The sequence below is a fragment of the Cervus elaphus genome, chromosome 9 (genome assembly GCF_910594005.1).
Source record: "Cervus elaphus chromosome 9, mCerEla1.1, whole genome shotgun sequence".
Lineage (NCBI taxonomy): Eukaryota > Metazoa > Chordata > Mammalia > Artiodactyla > Cervidae > Cervus > Cervus elaphus.
In genome coordinates this window covers 21,851,735-21,871,073 of record NC_057823.1, presented here as the reverse complement: position 1 = coordinate 21,871,073, position 19,339 = coordinate 21,851,735, and the positions used below count along the sequence as shown (strand labels likewise).

The 19,339-nt window shown below is 51.4% G+C and overlaps 1 protein-coding gene across 2 annotated transcripts; it reads right to left on the bottom strand.

Annotated features, from left to right (window-relative positions):
* Positions 1 to 3,804: 3,804 nt before the first annotated feature.
* TICAM1 (toll like receptor adaptor molecule 1) lies at positions 3,805 to 18,423 on the bottom strand. Of its 2 annotated transcripts, XM_043911888.1 has the most exons (3): positions 18,277 to 18,402; positions 7,782 to 7,905; positions 3,805 to 6,553 (listed from the first exon to the last, which is right to left on the bottom strand). In XM_043911888.1, exon 3 carries the CDS (start codon positions 6,405 to 6,407, stop codon positions 4,101 to 4,103), a length of 2,307 nt encoding a protein of 768 aa, XP_043767823.1. In that variant the 5' UTR covers positions 6,408 to 6,553; positions 7,782 to 7,905; positions 18,277 to 18,402; the 3' UTR covers positions 3,805 to 4,100. The 2 variants fall into 2 exon arrangements, with proteins under 2 accessions (XP_043767823.1, XP_043767822.1); XM_043911887.1 differs by lacking the exon at positions 7,782 to 7,905 and having other exon boundaries at positions 18,277 to 18,423.
* Between the last annotated feature and the right edge of the window lie 916 nt (positions 18,424 to 19,339).

Below are 19,339 nucleotides of genomic sequence, written 5' to 3'. Positions count from 1 at the left end.
AGGCTCTAGAGCACTTGGGCTCAGTAGTTGTGGCTGGCAGTAGCTGTGGCTCTACAGCGTATGGAATCTTCCCGGACCAGGGATCAAAGCAGTGTCTCTCGCATTGCAAGGATTCTTAACTACGGACCATCAGGGAAGCCCCTCCTCTGTTTTTCCTTCAAGGCTGTTTGGCCTAGAGGAAGCACAGGTCCTCTCTAGGAAACACCCCCAGGCCGGTGGAGCCGTGTGAGGTAGGCTGGTCTCTGAGCTGGTGGTAGCCACCAGGGGGCGCTGGGGCAGCAGGAATTGTGGCCTCCTGTGAAGTTGACCTTCCCTACAGGGTACCCCCTCCAGGTCTTTGCTAGTGCTATGGCCACCCCCAGGGACACTTTTACCCACCAATGGTTCGTTCTGACATAAGCCTCTGGGGTCAGCTGACTTCCTCCTTCCAGAAGATCCTCTTAATTCCCCCCAGACTGGTCAAGGATCCCCTTTGAGCCCCCTACACTTTATCACAGTGCTGACCACCCTGTAACTCTATCTCTGAAACTGCTCCATGACCCCTGGAAGGACAGAACAGAGGTGTCTCAAGTCATCTAAGGGGGGTGAGCACTCAATCATCCCTATGTCCAAGGGCCTGCACATGGTGGGAGCTCAATAAATGTTGGTTGGCTAAATGGATGGAAGAATCCACATCCTCTCCACGTACTGCCCAGTAAGCTCCATGGGGGCAGGGACCAGGCCTGTGACCACCGTGCTCAGCATGGTCTGCCCACAGTAGGTGCTCACTAACTGTCTGTCAAAAGGATTCACTTGACTGAACAGTTATTGTGTGCCACGGTCTGTGCTGGGCTCTGAAAATGCTGCAGTGACTAAGACAGATCAGGCCCAAGCTTCCTCGAGGTGGGCAATCTGTAGTGGAGAAGCCAGAAATTAGCAAGTAATGAAGTGAACAGGAATATTTCCAAGAATTTTTAAAACTCAAGGCCATAAATTCACAAGCTGTTAAGATCCAGTAGAGATACATTTGGCTCCTTATCCTGCCCCAAAAGACTTCTTGTGAGCTGTGTGACCTTAGATAAATGATACCACCCCTCCTGACCTCAGTTTCCTCATCTGTAAACTGGGAACACTGCTTCTAGCTCCCATGGCTATCGAGAGAATGAAGTGAGTCCAGGCATGCAAGCTCGGTCACTCAGTCGTGTCCAATTCTTTGCCACCTGGTGGACCTAGCTTGCCAGGTTCCTCTGTCCATGGAATTTTCCAGGTAAGAATACTGGAGCAGGTTGCCATTTCCTCCTCTAGGGGATCTTCCCAACCCAGAGATCAAACTCATGTCTCCTGCATTGGCAGGCGGATTCTATACCATTGAGCCACCTGGGGTGCCTCAGCTCAGGGCTTTCAAAATGATCATCCTTTAAATATATTGGGTTGATGCAGTGATGTACCTACCAGAGCTCCAGACGGAAGCTTGCCAGGGCCATGGCACAGGTGAGAAAGATGCGGCCCAGAAAAGGGCTGTGACTTGTGACTCACAACATTTCAGGGACGAAATAAAAGCTCACGTTCTGAATGTGCCCACTTCTCCTCCGTCTTCTGCCTCCACCGGGGTCTAGCCCCCAGCCTCACTAGCCTGGACTCACAGCCTCTGCCTCGCTCCCCAGTCTGCCCTCCCGGCAGCAGCCATCAGAGGACGCGTGTGAGCACCTGAGTCAGACTCCGCCCCTCTTTTGCCCATAGCCCTCCAGGGCTTGCAACTCCCTGAGAGCAAAAATCTAAGTCCTCCTGCAGCCCACAAAGCCCTGCACGACCTGCCTGTCCCCTCTCTCCCGGACCTCCTCCCTGTCTCCCCCTCACCTAGTCTGTCTATCTTTGCTGTTCATGCAACAGTATGTGCGGTCCTGCCCCAGGGTCTTTGCACAGCCTGTTTCCTCTGCCCAGAAGATCACCTTCCTTTCCAAGTTCTTCCCATGATGACCAGCTCCTTTTCTTCCTCTAGATATTGGCTGTAACGCAACCTCCTCAGAGAAGCCCTTCCTGGTTATCTGGGCCAAAGTTCTTCCTCCTGAGGCACTACCATTAGGTGCCATGTTGATTTCCTCTGAAGCCTCCTCACTTTCTGAAACTACCTCGCTTCCTCATTTGATGACTCATTCACTGGCCCCTCCCCTCCATCTCAGCCTCCAATTGAAAATAGAGTAGGGGACAGTTCACATCTGTCTTTGCCCCTACTGCACCCCAATATCTGGGACGATTCTGGCACACAGCAGGAGCTCAATAAATATTGGTCAACTGAAAAAATGGCAAGTGTCCAATGAATTGTGGCAGATCCTAGCCTCAGTCATCAGAAACTTTCTGTTTGGGACTTCCCTGGTGGCCCAGTGGTTGGGACTCGGCGTTTTCACTGGGTGGCCCAGGTTTGGTCGTTGGTCAGGGAACTAAAATCCTGTAAGACGTGCTGCAGGGTCAAAGAGAAGAGAAAAAAAAGGAAACCGTCTGTTCGGTTGACCCCACCCCAACCAAGAATCTAATCTTTCCAGATTTCACTTCACTGGGGGGAGGCCAGTCCAGGAGCAGATCCTCGACAAAATCTGAGTCAGCTACTAAAATAGCAAATGGTACGTGACAGCCTGGGTGACTCACACCAGGCTCGCCCTTTGGGGTGGCTGGTGGAAGAAAGGGCATGCTAAGTCAGTGTTCAAATCATGCTGCTGGGCCAGAGGAGGCCTGCACATCTGACCCCATACACCCTTCCTGGGCTGGTCTTCATTTCCTCCCTCAGAAATCTGACTACGGCTTTGCAACCTCCCCATTTACAATCGGTGTGGCTTTGGGGCCAGAATTCACCTCTCTCAGCCTTGGTTTTCCCCGTCTGTAAAATGGGACCAGTAACAGAATCTTTTACCCTGGGGAGGGGAGTCAATCTTTTTTTTGGGGGGGGGCTGCACTGCAGGGCATGTGGGATCTTATTTCCCTGACCAGGGATGGAAACCACATCCCCTCCAGTGGACGCTGGAGTCTTTAACCATTGGACCACCAGGAAAGTCCCAGGGAGGTCATTTTGGAGGATTAGAATGTTTACGTATATAAAGCCTCCAGAATGGATAAATGGTAAGTGCTCAACAAATGTTAATTCTATTCTTACTCTCAAAAGAGGATAAGAGACCCTTAAAATGATTAATCCCCTTCATACCAGACATGAAGTTTACAAGCACTTACACTGTCCCTGGTATTTCAGTGCAATCACCCATGATCTGCTGATGACCTTGGAACAATGGCCTCATAAACCCATTTCACAGATGAGAAAGCAGAGACTCAAAAGAGGTGAAGGCACTTGTACAGGAATACACAGTGTGATCGGAGCCCAGCCTTCAAGGTGAGAGCATCAATGCAGACCCCCTCTTCCTCAAAAAAGGGCTGCAGTAGAAACAGCTAAATGTATTCTCATTGTGTTTTCTCTGCACCTTCTCTAGCATTAGAACCAACACTTTTGGCAAAGCACATGGCCCATGAGAAGATTATATTTCCCACCTTCCCTCCAAGCTGGGGATGGCCCATGCGACTACATCCTGACGAATGAAGTAAAACCAAATTTTCAGCTCCTGTTCCTTTTATGGCAATAGTAGCCACCTACTCTGTTTTTTGTTTTGCTTTTAGCCACACAGCTTGGCATGTGGGATCTCAGTTTGCTGACAAGGTATGCAACCCACGCCCCCTGCATTGGAAGCAGAGAGTCTTAACTACTGGACCACCAGGGAAGTCCCACTAGCCACGTTTTTATCTTGACAAATGGCAAGGAGCAGGCCTTCCTGAGTACAATGGTGCTATCAAAGCATTCAATAAATATTTATTACAATTGAAACACCATACCCATACCCCCAGCTCATTCCCCATCACTACCATCTAGAGAGAGGGAAAGAGAGAGAATTGGTAAATTCACATCCAGTTCTGGCCACCTCCAGGGCCAGAAAGTCATGGGGCCCATTTTGCCCTATTTCCTGAGATGGAAGTTCTCCCCTGGCAGTGTCCTGAAAGTAGCAAACGACCCCGTGTTCCACCGCCCTCTAGAGATTGGGGGGGGGGGGGGGTCAAAGCCAAGGTCATCAGGTCCAGTCACTAGGTCATTCCGTTTCCTGCGTCTTGTCCTCGGGTGCCTGGGTCCCTCTCTGATTCCACATGTGGTTGTTTACCCCCAGCTGGACCATCTGTGCATGGTGTATGATGAGGGGCTGGTGCCCAGAGCTCTGAGGGTGCGCAGGTGGTGCCTGTGGGAAGTCCGGGGGCTGTGAGAAGGCCGGCGGGGGCTGTGAGAAGGCCGGCGGGGGTTGCGGAAAGGCCGGCGGGGGCTGCGGAAAGGTCGGCGGGGGTTGCGGAAAGGTCGGCGGAGGTTGCGGAAAGGTCGGCAGGGGCTGCGGGAAGATCGGTGGGGGCGTGCCCCCCAGCCAAGGAGGTAGGAGCGGCGGTTGATGACCCGGCAGGGTGGGAAAGGGTGATGGTGGGGTTCCCAAGGACCCCTGTCCCCCAAAGGGCAGCTGAGTCCCAAATGGCATGTAGTTCGCCAAAGCGACCTGGAGATTCTCCACCTGCGTCTGGTAGGCCAGGTAGCTGTGGACGTAAGCCGAGTACGCCGCGCCCCACGCCGCTGCGTGCTGCCGCTCACTTTCCAGCTGCTGGCTCTGTTCCCGTAGCGCCCGGGCATCCTGGTCCTTCCTCCACTTGGCCTTGCGGGCCCGCAGCATCTGGGGCTTGAAGGTGTTGGTCACCTTCCTGGCGAAGATCTTGGAGTGCTCGTCCAGCCACACCAGGCCGGTAAGCAGGCTAGATGTGCTGGGGCTGAGCTGGGCCAGGGAACTCTCCAGGGGCAGGAAGGGGATCACGCAGTCCTGCCATCCATGGCGCGTAAGGCTGCGCATCAGAGACTGGTTCGTCTGATGCTGACTCAGGCGGCAGTCGAAGTTGGAGGTGAGCAGCAGGATGATGAAGGCCGAGTGGTCTAGGGCGTCCTGCAGGCAGTGCAGCTCACCACGCCCGGGGACCTGGAAATCCTCGCAGAACGTGGCCCCATCGCGCACGCCCAGCGCCTCCAGCCTCTCGCGCACGCGCAGTGCGATGTGCTCATCTGCACTCGCGTGGAGCACCACGAAGTTATAGAATTTCTGCTCGGACGACTCCAGCTCCGCAGGAGAGGGCTCTGGGTTCCAGACGATCGGGTGAGCCTTAGGAGAGGTCGGGTGAGCCTTAGGAGGGGTCGAGTGAGCCTTAGGAGGGGTCGAGTGAGCCTTAGGAGCGGTCGGGTGAGACTTAGGAGAGGTCGATGGAGAAGGAAAGGGAGACATCGATGGGGAAGGAAAGGACGGGGATGTTTGGGGCATGGAAGGAGTCGGTGGGCGTGGCTGAGCCGACAGGTAAGCGGTGTCTTCCTCTGAAAGTTGGACTGGCGTCTGATCTGTGACTAGGCAGGCGTTTTTGGAAGGTGAAGGGAGAGATTTTGGGGCCGCTGGCACATCCGTACACTCCACCGGATAGTGGGCGCTGATTTCCGGCACTTCTGGAAGGTCGTGCGGGCTGGCGGGGCAGGCATCCGTGGTCACCTCGGGAAGCCCTGGGCCTGGGCTGCTCCGCCGCACCGGGGAGCCGGCAGCCTCCACCGATGGGGGCCAGCTCATCTCCTCCGGTTCCTGGCAACCCAAAGGGGCGGGCTCGGGCACCACGCTGGCCTGGGGATGGTCACACAGCTTGCTGGGCCCATGGAGGTTGTGGTGCACGCTGAGGAGGGCCATGGTGGGCGACTGACTGATTTCCAAGTTGCTGGCCAGGGAGGCCGGGCTGCCAGTGGATCTCAGGGAACACGCTCTGCTCCAGCCCGAAAGATGCTCTATGGGCCGCGGGTCGCTGCGCGTCCGGGAAGGTGAGGCCGAGGAGGGCGGGAGGCAGCCCAGATCGGAGCTGGAGCGCAGTGTTTGGACTCCTCCCAGATCCTCAAGGACGTCCCATCCGCACCGGTCCCGGGCCTCTTCCTGGAGCTCCCCCAGCTTGAGGTCGTCCCTGGAGCTGAAAGCGCGGAGGGCTGCCCGGTAGGCTTCCTCCCGCATAGGCGCGGGACACAGCTTCTCCTCGGCGAGAAGGTGGTACACCCTGGCAACAGCCCAGGACAGGTCTGGGGGCTCCTCTGGGGCCTCGGTGCTGTCCACACCAGCCCACTGGCGGGCCACCAGTTGGGCCACCGCATCCGCCTTCAGCGCCTCCAAGGAGATCCTGGCCTCGGTCTCCTGGCCCAGCTTCAGGAGCACCATGGCGTGCAGGAGGTATGCCCCCCGGCAGCCGGGCCTCAGAGTCTTCAGTTTGTGCTTAAGATACAAGAGCTTGTCCTGACCCGCGGCGCCTAGAATGTCAAAGGCGGCAGAGAGCGAAGGGCCCGCGCAGGCCATGGGCTCAGGTGGGCGTGGCCTCCAGCGGCTGCGGGAGAAGCACTGGATGATGAAGTCATGTTCTGCACGCCGCCCCGCTGCGCTGCAAGCCTGGTGTCTCCACCCTGCTCACGGGTACCAGGCCCCTTGGGGACTGTAGAGCAGACCTGTGAAGCAGAAAGACATGCTTATCACCAGAAAGGGGGCTCTGAAAGGCAGTCCAGACGTCACACACATACCCCCCCCCACCCCCACCCCCACCCCAGTGCCGCCAAAACCCTGCAGACCCGGACTGCCCTGGTGGCCCAGTGGTTCAGAAACTGCCTTCCAATGCAGGGGATGTGGGTTTGATCCCTGATCGGGGAACTAAGATTCCACCTGCAGCAGAGCTACTGAGCCCAGGCTCTGAAGCCCAAGTGCCACAATTGGAAAGTCTGCAGGCAAGAATACTGGAGTGGGTAGCCATTCCCAGGAAGATCCTCTGGAGAAGGAAATGGCTACCCACTCCAGTATCTTTGCCTGGAGAATCCCACGGACAGAGGAGCCTGGCAGGCTACTGTCCATGAAGTCAAAAAGGGTCAGACACGACTGAGCAACTAATGTTTTTTTCCATTCACAGAGGAAAAAGGTAAGCCAGAGAAGTGAAGTCATTTGCCCCAAGTCACAGCCAGTGAGAGATCTGGGGTTTGTTTGTTTAGTTGTTTGTTTGACTTTTTGTCACATGACATGTGAGATTTTAGTTCCCCAGCCAGGGATGGAAACTGCGCCCCCGAGGTGAAAGCATCCAGTCTTAACTGTTGAACTGCCAGGGAAATCCCAGAGCTGGGATTTGAACCCCAGTTGTCTGGTTCCAGAGGCTGGGGCTAATGTGCTTAACCACAAGACTACACTGCCTAGTAAGCTGCTAATAAGCCCACTTATGGAAGTGTTTCAGGGAGCTGAGTAGCGTTAACATAACTCAGAGAGGAAAACTCTGAGTCCCATGAATGGAAGCCAGCAGGTGCTCAGTACATGTCACTCAGGAAGAGTCAGTCTCCTAGGCGACCCCAGTGATCCCACATCCTGGTATTCACAGTCCGGGGCAGTCCTTCCAATGTGGTCCTAGAGTTCTGTGAGATTGACAGAATATGGTAGAAGTGATGAGGTGTCACTTGTGACATTAGGTTATGAAAGACACTGGCTTGGGATTTCCCGGGCAATCCAGTGGTTAAGATTCTGCGTTTCCATTGCAGGGGGTGTGAGTTCGATCCCTAGTTGGGGAACTAAGATCTCACATGCCATATGGTACAGCCAAAATAAATATAATTTAAAAAAATAAATAAAAGACACTGGCTACCTTCTTAGTCACTCTGTCTGTCACTCTGTCAGGGGTAAACCACGATGTAAGGGGCCCACCTGGGGAGGAACTGAGGCTTCTCACCACCAGCCACATGGGGGTGGCGATCTCAGAATCCAGCCCCAGTTGAGTCTTCAGATGATGCAGCCAGGAAGACAGCCAGACTGCAAGTTCATCAGAGACCTAGAGACAGAAGCATCCAGCTCATCTGACCCCCAGATTCCTAATATTCAGAAACTGTGTGAGATAATAAATGTTTGTGTTTTGAAGCCACAAAGTTCTGGGGTAATTTGTTATGTAGCAATAGCTAACTGATACATGTTTCATTATTACTATGAAGTTAATCATGACAGAGGGTCAGGTCTATGACTAACACTGCTGCCAAGCCCTTTGGAGGCTCTTTCCTCTTCTCTCCATTTCTTGAAAAATGCCCAGTTGGTTCCCACCACAGGCTCTTTGCACACACCATTCCCTCTGCTTGGAGCACCGAGACCTTTGCCTGGGTGACCCAAATCTCATCATCAGCCCCCAGGTACAATGACACCACCTCAGGGAGCCCTCCATGACCACCCTGGTTCTCTATCCCAGTCTGTCTTCTCCATGTCCCCCCACAACAGAACTGGCCACCGGGTGACCATTTCCTGTGTGTTAAACCTTTTACATTTTCTGTCTGCCTCCCAACCACCAGCTTTCCTGATAGCTCAGTTGGTAAAGAATCTGCCTGCAATGCAGGAGACCCCAGTTCAATTCCTGGGTGGGGAATATCCGCTGGAGAAGGGATAGACTACCCACTCCAATATTCTTGGGCTTCCCTATGGCTCAGCTGGTAAAGAATCTACCCGCAATGCAGGAGACCTGGGTTCGATCCCTGGGTTGGGAAGATCCCCTGGAGAAGGGAAAGGCTACCCACTCCAGTATTCTGGCCTAGAGAATTCCATGGACGTCCATGGGGTCACAGAGTCTGACTCGACTGAGCGAATCTCACTTTCACTTCCCAACCAACAGGAGCATCAGAGGGTGAGGGGTTGTGGAATCATGGAGAAGGTCCTAATAAATACTTGTTGAATGAATGAATCAGTGAATATATGACACTGACAAGATTTCCTTCCAACACTGTTGATAAGAAAACAGGCACAGGACTTCCCTGGTGGCACAGTGGTTAAAAATCTGCCTGTCAGTGCAGGTGGCTTCCCTGTTAGCTCAGCTGGTAAAGAATCCGCCTGCAAGGCAGGAGACCCTGGTTCAATTCCTAGGTCGGGAAGATCCTCTGCAGAAGAGATAGGCTACCCACTCCAGTATTCTTGGAGTATTCTCTGAGCCTCCAGTATTCCTGGTGGCTCAGATGGTAAAGAATCTACCTGCAATGCAGGAGATCTCTGGGAGAAAGGCATGGCAACCCACTCCAGTATTCTTGTCTGGAGAATCCCCATGGATAGAGGAGCCTGGTGGGCTACAGTCCATGGGGTTGAAAGGAGTCGGACACAACTGAGTGAATAAGCACAGCAAAGCACAGCCAGCGCAGGAGACACAGGTTCAATCTTTGGTCCGTGAAGATCCCACATGCCTCAGAGCAATTAAGCCCTTGGCTGCAACTACTGAAGCCTGAGTGCCCAGAGCCTGTGTTCTACAACAAGAGAAGCCACCTCAGTGACTAACAACTAGAGTAGCCCCTGCTCGGCACAACTAGAGGACGCCCCCGTGCGGCAACAAAGACCCAGTACAGCCAAAAATAAATAAAAGAAAACAGGCAAAGAGGGACTTTCCTTGTGGTCCAATGGTTAGGACTCAGCGCTTCCACTTGCAGGGGGGCCTGGGTTTGATCCCTGGTCAGGGAACTAAGGGCTTCCCAGGTGGCACTAGTGATAAAGAACCCACCTGCAATGCAGGAGACGCAGGAGACCTGGGTTTGATCCCTGGGTCGGGAAGATCCCCTGGAGGAGGGCATAGCAACCCACTCCAGTATTCTTGCCTGGAGAACCCCATGGACAGAGGAGCCTGGCGGGCTACAGTCCATGGGGGTCACAAAGAGCCAGACACAATGGAAGCAACTTAGCGCAGCACAGGGAACTAAGATCCCATAAGCCACATGGTGTGGCAAAAAAAAAAAAAAAAGCACACACAGAGAGAAGGTTTCTCCCAAGGGCACAGAACAAGACACCATGAAAAGTGTCCCAAACCCCCAAATTTAAGTCCCCGTGTGCTCAAGGTATATCACATTCAGACCTGTAAAAATGCACAGCCTCATTTCCAGTCCAGGGGGCTAAGAACACTTTCTTTGCCCCTCAACTATGCCACTGCCAGTTCCACCCTGGTGCCCATGATGAGACCCCCTCCCCCAAGAGCCCAAAACCAGTGCATCTCCACCATGGACAACTCTATCCCCCCAGGGGACACTTGGAAACATCTGGGGACAGTTCTGGTTGTCACAACTGCATTGAAGGAGGCTTCTGGCATTGGGCGGGTAGGTGCCAGGGATGCAGTTCAACATCCCACAGCTCCCAGGACGACTCCCCTGTCCCGGAGAGAATGACCCGGCCCTAGATGCTGAAAAGCCCTGACGTGGAGGATCCCTGATCTGGATCAGGAGCTGATTCATCCATCAACCCCCTTGACTGACAAATCACAGACGTCACTGTATAAATGACTCAGCTTTTTTTTTTTTTTCAAATTCATTTTGAGCAAATGTCATAGGGCCCAGGACAAAGGTCAATGATTCCAGGAAAGCCAGGCACAGAGCAGAGAGAGCCAGAGGGTGGAGGGTGGAGGGAGATGTGACTGGGCAGAGTGGGCAGAGGAGAAGTTGGCAAGAAGGGGCAGAGGGTGAGGTGGTGCTGGGGGAAACCCACGAGGAGGTGAGCAGTGTCTAGTTGTTTTTGAAAATTGAAGTGGCCTGACATGTTGAAATGCTTATGGGGATGGAGAAATAACAGAGATCCCAAAAAATGGAGCTGACTTCCTAGTGGGGGGGGACAAGTGGTCAACAGAGACATGAGTGAAATTCACGGTATATCACATTTATACTGTATAAATGCCACTGAAAAACAAGGAGGGGAGGAGGGTCATGGTCTCCAAGAATTAAGGGGTGGGTGTGTGCAGTTTTGTTCTGTTTTTAATATTTATTTATTTGGCTGCACCAGGTCTTAGTTGTGATACACAGGATCTTTAGTTGTGGCATGTGGGATCTACTTCCCTGACCTGGGACCCCTGCATTGGGAACACAGAGACTTAGCAAGTGGAGCACAAGGGAAGTCCTGTGTGCAGTTTTAAACAACATGGCTTAGGAAGGTCTTAATGAGAAGAGAGATTTCAACAGGACACAAACATGGGGAGAAAGTCACCCATCGAACATCTAAGGGAAGAGAGATTCGGGCAGAGGGAACAGCCTGTGCAAAGGCCCTGGGGCTGGACTTTGTCTGGTGTGTTTGAGGAGCATCGAAGAGGCCTGTGTAGCTGCAGCAGAGTGAGCAAGGAGGAGAGAGGAAGGAGGAGAGGGCAGGGAGGGGACGGGCAGGTCATGCAGGGTCTTGTGGGACTGGGGGTGTAGGGGAGAGGGCACTTGGGCTTTAACTCGAAAACCTAGAACCACCTCAACCTGTCTAAATGCGGTGGCCTTGCCTCATGCGTATTGCCAAGAAGGCAAATGGGCTCAGCGGGACCACATTTGCTCACATTTCAAGCAAACCATTGTGCCATCCACAGAGTAAAAACACTAAACATATTTATTGCAAGTAATAAAGGAAGTCTGTGAAGAGGAGGAAAGTATACATAGATAACATTCATTTATTCATTCAAAAGGTAATTTTCCAGCATTTGCCATGTATTGGACACTACTGATCATATCAGGACAGAAAGAAGAATAAAAAAGGAATACTCTTCCCTCTTGGAGCTGACAATCCAGTCCAATTTATAAACTGTACATAAAATACTATTATTATATATAATATATGACAAAAGCAAAGTGACAAAACCACTTCTGTCCACTAGACTGAAGGTCAACATTTCAGTGCTTCATTTGTCAATAGAAAAGGGATTTCCCTGGTAGTCCAGTGGCTAAGACTCCAAGCTCTCAGTACAGGGGCCCAGGTTCAATCCCTGGTCAGGGAACTAGATCCCACATGCTGCAACTAAGACCCAGCATGACCAAATAAATAATATATAAAGAAATATTTTTTTAAAAAGTAGAGTCATAACTATAAAAAGGAGAACAAGTATTGCTTATGTGCTTCCTTGGTTTCTGAATTATTTTTCCATAAAGACTAAATATGAGCCATATATTACTGCAAAGAGTTCCTTTTTTTTCATGAATGTTTTTAATTCTGTTAAAAGCAAATATATGGCAACAAAGTAGGTATATGTATATAAAAAATACATGCTCAGTTGTGTCCAAATCTTTGTGACCCCATGGACTGTAGCCGCCAGGCTCCTCTGTCCATGGGATTTTCCAGGCAAGAATACTGGAGTGGGTTGTCATTTCCTTCTCCAGGGGATCTTCCCGATCCAGGGATCAAACCTAGGCCTTCTGCATTGGCAGACAGATTCTTTACCACTGAGTCACCTGGGAAGCCATATATATACACATTATATACAAAACAAGTGTATTTATTTTTTTGGCCACACCGCACCACATGTGGGATCTTAGTTTCCCCAACCAGGAATCAAACCTGCACCCCCTGCAGTGGAGGCACAGAGTCTTAACCATTGGACCACTAGGGAAGTCCAAACCTAGTATATTATATTTCTTGATTGCCACACTGTCCTTCCTGCTGTCCTTCAAACTTGCCAGACATGGTCCTATCTCAAGGCCTTTGCACTGGCTGCTCCTGTGCCTGGAACACTGTTTCCCCTGTGTATCCCCGCAGCTCACTCCCTCTCCTCCATCAGATTTTTGGTCAAGCTTGCTTGTACACATGATGACACTGTGTACAACTGCCTAGGACAAGGATCACAAAGCCCAGCCCACAGGCTGTTTTTGTGGAGTTGTCCTGGAACACAAGCACGCTCACTCATTGACCTGGGGCCCAGGGCTGCTTTCAGCTGAGTAGCTGCCACAGAGACCATGTAGCCCCTACAGATGACAATAGATGCTCTCATCCTTTCCAGAAAAAGTCTGCCAACACCTGGGCTACAAAAGAGGTATATGATTTTTCTTTTTCCATTCCATGGAGGGGCAAACTTAGATTGCACAGTTAGGGATGGGCAGAACAGTGCTATGACACTAGTGTTTCTAATCCTAAAACCAAAATGCCTGTCACTGGAGCCCATGTGGGCTTTCCAGGTGGTGCTAGTGATAAAGAACCTGCCTGTCATCGCCGGAGACATAAGAGACGTGGGTTCATTCCCTGGGTCAGAAAGATCCCCTGGAGAAGGAAATAACAACCCACTCCAGTATTCTTGCCTGGAGAACCCTATGGACAGAGCAGCCTGGTGGGCTATAGTCCATAGGATCGAAAAGAGCTGAATATGACTGAAACACACACTAGCCCATATAATTATTATGGAGCGTAACTGGTTGGGGTTTTTTTGGTTAGTTTTGGCCGTGCCATGCAGCATTCAGAATCTTAGTTTCCTGACCAAGCACTGAATCCTTGCTCCCTGCACTGGAAGCAGAGAGTCTTAATCACTGGACCACCAGGGAATCCTAACTGGCTTTCATTCATTGAATTGGGTCCCCCTTTCCCAGTTTAAATGTTAAAACTCTAACCCCTAGGACCTCAGGATGTTACCATAGCGGAGATGGGAACTTTACAGAGGTAATCAAGTTAAAATGAGGTACTAGGGTGGGGCCCTAATCCATTAAGTGTGTGTGTGTGCATGTGTGTGTGTGTGCATGTGTGTGTGCGCGCGCGTGCGCGCACGCACGCTCAGTCACTCAGTCATGTCCTACTCTCTGCAACCCCACGGACTGTAGCCTGCCAGGCTCCTCTGTCCATGGGATTCTCCAGGCAAGAATACTGGAGTGGGTTGCTGTTTCCTTCTCTGGGGGGCGGGTCTTCCCGCCCAGGAATCAAACCTAGTCTCCTGCATCTCTTGCATTGCAGGTGGATTCTTTACCACTGAGCCACTTGGGAAGCCCAATCCGATAAGACTGGTGTCCTTATAAAATGGGGTTAGGACACAGACACCCTTGAGGACAGAGGATCTCTTGAGGATCTCTTGAGGACATGGAGGGAGAAGACAGCCATTTGCAAGCCAAGGAGAGAGGCCTCAGAGGGAACCAGCCCCGCCTACACCTTCACCTTGGACGTCCAGCTTCCAGACCATGAGAGTATAAATTTCTGGTGTTTAAGCCCCACACCTGAGGGACTTTGTGATGGCAGTCCCAGCTCTGTGTGGCTACTGAGCACTGGAAATGTGGCTACAAGCTGCCGGGGAGAGAGTAAATACTACATTTTATTCAATTTTAATTCATTAAAATGGAAAAGTTGGGCAGTGTGAAAAAAGAAAAAATTTCACCCCGTTAAACCCAACTTTGTTTCAGTAGGCTCAGATTTCACTTAAACTATATACATATATATAAAAAAGAGAGTTTGAATCGAGACCTGAAAAAATACATACTAGATCTTGAAGAATTAGTACAAGAATGGGACTTCCGTGGTGGTCCAGTGGTCAAAACTCTGTGCTCCCAATGCAGGGGGCCCAGGTTTGATCCCTGGTGAGGGAACTAAAGTCCTAAGACCCAGTGCAGCCAAATAAATAAATAATAAATATTGGGGCGGGGGGAGAATTAGTATGAGAAAAGGTATGTAAGGAGCACAGGTGGACTGGAAGCCAGGCTGCCTGAATCTAAACCCATTAACCCTGTGGTCTCCAAAGCATATCACCAGAGATTCCAGCTTCCATGGACCTGGTTACATGGCCTAAGAAACAGACTTATCTAGTTATAATTAAAATAGCCCATGAAATGAGCTCATGGCCAGCATAATCCTGGAGGAAAGTGGAAGACAGACAACTTGCCATAGTGCAGGCACAAGTGAGCAGTAAGAAAAAGGCAAAGTGTATCCTTTCTCCTACCTCTGATGTGAGCTCACCATCATCAACAAAATGGGATTAAAAAGGACAACAATCTTACTTTCAGATGGGACCACAAGTCAGCCAAAACTTATTGAAATATCAAAATTACTTGAAGTTTTGACCCTTGGATCAACTTTCTTTCCACCTCTCAGTGGCTCCTAGAAACAGCTGTGTGTGTAGTAACTTAAAAAGCAAAAAATCACAGGGGACTCTATTCAGTACTCTGTAATGACGTATACGGGGACAGAAGCTTAAAAAAAAGAAAAAGAGTGGATATATGTATATGTAGAATTGACTCACTTTCTGGTACACCTGAAACTAACACAACATTGTAAATCAACTATACTCCAATAAAAATTAATTTTAAAAAAGATTAAAAAATCAGACACGTGTTGACATGCACCCTCCAATTTTTAATTGATAAAGGGCAACAGTTGATATAGTGTGAAGGATGGGACACGATGGGGGCTGGATATTAAGTTCTATTTCATGCAGTGTTCACTCTGAAAATTCAAGTTCAGTACTTAGGATCTGTGTCCTATTCTGAATTCAGGTTCTATGTCTATAAAATATTAAAAGGAGGGACTTCCCTGGTGGTCCAGTGGTTAAGACTTCACCTTCCAATGAAGGGTGTACAGGTTCGATCCTCGGTTTGGGAGCTAAGATCCCACATAATCTCATGGCCAAAGACCAAGATGTGAAACAGAAGCCATGTTGTAACAGTCAATAGACTTTTAAAAATGGTCCACATTAAACAAAAAAATCTTAAAATTAATGCTAAAAAGGAAAAATGAAACTTACCAACTCCCTACTACACCAGCAACAGTGTGAGAAGTCAATCTGAAATAGCTGCCAACGTTGAACAGAGGAGATTGTGTGTGAAACTCAGATATTTTGGGTTCTCTTGGAATTCGGACGGTCAGCAAGACCGTGCCGGCTGCGCTCATCTCAGAGCCAAAGGCTGTCCCCTTTTACAGGACACCTTTCTGAAATGAGTCACCTCCAGGGCAACAGAGAGCAGTCAGAGAGAGTGTGCCCTGGGGGCTCAGATCTCAGCTGTATTGCCTCCAGGTTATGATCTTGGACTGGCCATATACATGTCGGTGCTTCAGTCTCCACCTCTGTGGATTGGGTACAAAGATAAGCCCTTCCTACGAGGGCTGCCATAGGTCTAATGCATGTAGAGATGGTACAGACCAATGCCTAGCACATCCTGACTGCTCCACGAGCCTTCAAGTGCATGATGATTGCCCCACCCTGGCCCCCTGACCCAGCTGAGGCCCCTGAGCTAGAGGCCCCCGCAGCAGAGGCTCAGGGCTGCGTTTGTACAAAAGCGCACAGCACAGCCAGGCTGAGAACCAGCCAGGCACGACCACTCCTGCTTGCCCTCCTGGCAAATTGCCTAAAATCACACCCTGCTTCTTCTCCATCCCCCTGTCTGCCAGCCTGAGCCCAGACTCAGTGCCCCCTCCCTAGACACTGTCTCCCCCAGCATGTTCCCCATTCACTCAATATGCCCTGCCCAGCGGTCACCCCAGCCTTCAGGAAACCTGGCTTTCCTGCTGCCCTACCTTCCACGGCCTCCAGGGCAAAGTCCACCTCACACTTGACGGCGGGCGCCTGGGCGGCAGTGGAGCAGCCACAAGAGTAGGGAACCTGGCTCTTCTGCCACCTGCCAGGTTGTAGGAGCCTGTTTTTCAGCCTCAGTTTCCTTGTGTGTAAAACCAGCAGGAAAGGGGCCCTTGTCATGTATGAGAGTTTAGAGTAACAATATAATAAAGCATTCCTTGGTGGTCCAGTGGCTAGGACTATGCACTCCCAATGCAGGGAGCCCGGGTTCGATCCCTTGTCAGGGAACTGGATTCCACACGCTGCAACCAGGATTTTTGCTTGCTGCAACTAAAGATCCTGCATGCTGCCACCAAGACCCAACATCCCGGCTGCCTCAACTAAGAGCTGGTACAGTCAAATAAATATTTTTTTAAAGAAAGAATTTTTTTTTTTAAAGTTCCAAGAGATATGAAAGTTAAAACATAACCAGACTATCTCTGGAAAATGTGTAGGAGACTCAAGGGGCATTTATTCAATAAATGTTTCTTGAGCACCTGCTAGATGCCAGGCATTCTGCAAAGCAAAAGCCAAGCCTCTGAGTTAAGACTCCTTCAAAAACTGCCTGTTAACCAGGGGTAAAGGGAGGCACAGAGAGGCTGAGTGACTTGCCCAGGATCACACCGGTAGAAAGCAAAGAGGCAGGAATTTAAACCAGACAGCCTGGCTACAGGGTCCTTGCCTTTATTCACTGCGGGCGTTAGTTGCTAAGTCCTATCTGACTCTTTGCGACCCCATGGACTGTAGCCCACCAGACTCCTCTGTCCATGGGATTCTCCAGGCAAGAATACTGGAGTGGGTTGCCATTCCCTTCTCCAGGGGAACTTTCTGGATCCAGGGACCAAACCCGCATCTCCTGCATTGCAGGCAGATGCTTTACCGTCTGAGCCATCACAATAAAGCCCCCTTTATTCACTGAGCACCTACTATGTGCAGTCCCCTTCCCACGCCTGGATCTGAGGAATTATCAAGCCTGTCCACTAAAGAAGGGATCAGATACCTGCCCTCTGCACTTAGCACACACATGGGTCACAGTTTCTGCCCACTGTGGTTCCATGAGGACACTATTTGGCCCCTACTGTGTGCCCAACGTACTGAACAGTGTCTACTGGCACACAGCAGGTGCTTCATAAATGTTTGTTGAAGGATGAATGAATGGCCCTAATTCGGAGGAGGACACAGAAGCCCAGGCAGGCTCTGGAGCCTGGGGCTTCCATCAATTTTCCCCCAAACTCTGGAACCCACACCTCAGCCTGCCCAGGTCACAGGGGGTGCCCCTCCCTCAAACCCCTGCTCAGCCACAAGGAGAGGGTAGGAGTACAGGTGCCAGGAAGAAGGTCTGGGGCCAGCCGGGCCCTGAGTGGTGCCAGCAGCCACAACTGAGCTGACCTGGATCCAATCCTGGGCCAGTACCAACGACCCCCGTACCCCACGGGAAGGTCTAGGGAATGAGGAGCTGATCATTCCCGGATTCATTCTGAATGGGACGGAACCCATCTGATGGATGAGACCCACTGAAAGAAGTGCGCTGCGCCGTGGGAAGGGGTCCCCGAAGCCCTTGGAAAAAGTGGAGATTCAGTGCCCTGGAGGAGAGGGCAGTGGGAGTGGCGATCACGGAGCAGGAGGAACCCGGGCTGGGGCAGAGAGAGCGCCCCGTTTGGAGGAGGAGGAAAGGGGTATAGGGAGGGAAACAGAGCCTGCTGGGGAGGACTCCGGCTGTTGAGGAAGAGTAGGGGGGATGAGGACTTGGGCCAGGGAGCGGAGCTGCAGCGTTGGGGCGGGCGACCTGAACATGCATCGCAAGGACGTCCGAAGCTCCCAGGGGGGGCCGCTGGCCTTGACCCGTGGCGAGGGTTGCGGGGTGCCAGGCCCCCTACCCCTGCAGGCCTGCGGGGGTCTCCTGTCCCCCCAGGCCCTCGCCCCCTTCTCACCTACCTGGGGTCGCGGGGGCTACCGGCCACACCGCTCGCGTCCTCGGGGCGGAGGTTGGTGGCCGGACGGCCTGGTGGCGCCCGCGGATGGCAGAGCGCCGAGGGCCCGCCTGTAGCCCCAGGCGCACGGCCGCCGCCCGCCCCTTCCGCGTCCGGCGAGGAGGGAGGAACCGGGTGAGATCACGCTTTCCCGGCGGGACCGGGAAAGTCCCTGAGGCGCCCCAGCGAAGTTCTCTCTGCCCCGCCGGCTGCCACGTAGACCGCGTTTGGGGACCTCTGGGGGGCCCGGGCGCGGGAGACCACCACGGGGCTCCGCAGGGACAAAAGCCCTGTCCGCGGGGACCCACAGTCTAGTGTGAAAGAACAATTTAGTGCATCTCAATGGGTAATTAATGTTTTCCAGGAAATGAACAAAAGGGATGGGATAATTGGGGGTGGGGGTGAGGGTGGGAATCATGGCCACCCTGGAGGGGTTTGGGACGCTTTTGTGGTTGGAAGAGGGACAGACAGCATGATAGCATGTATGTATATACGTATATATGTGTGTGTGTGTGTATATATATATATATATATACATATATATATATATATATTTTTTTTTTTTGGCCGAGTCACCCAGCGGGATCTTAGTATCATCAGCAGGGCTTGAACCTGGGCCCTCGTCAATGAAAGGGCAGAGTCGGAACCAGAGGACCACCAGGAAATTTGCAAGGCAAACGTGAAGTTTTAAAATTCACCGGGAGCAGAACTAACTAAAGCTTGTAACCAAAAACAAACAACAAAAAAAGTAATAAAAAATACATATAAAATTAAATTCACAGGGGTCCTAACCTTTTGGAAGGTCCTAGACGCAGGACTTACATATCTATCTGGCACAGTTAAACCACAGTGCTCAGAGCCCATCGTGCTCAGAGGGACCCGTGAAAATGTTTTAATTTCTTTTAAAATCAGAAAGAGAAAAAAAATGAATATAATCTATCTTAGATTACATGTGTCTTTAAACCAACAAAGTTGTAAAATGTAATTTTTTTTAAACGGAGGAAGATGCCTACAAAAGCCATAAATAA

Coding starts and splice junctions, on each gene's coding strand:
- TICAM1 (XM_043911887.1), bottom strand. CDS start 6,407: ATGGCCTGCGCGGGCCCTTCGCTCTCTGCCGCCTTTGACATTCTAGGC.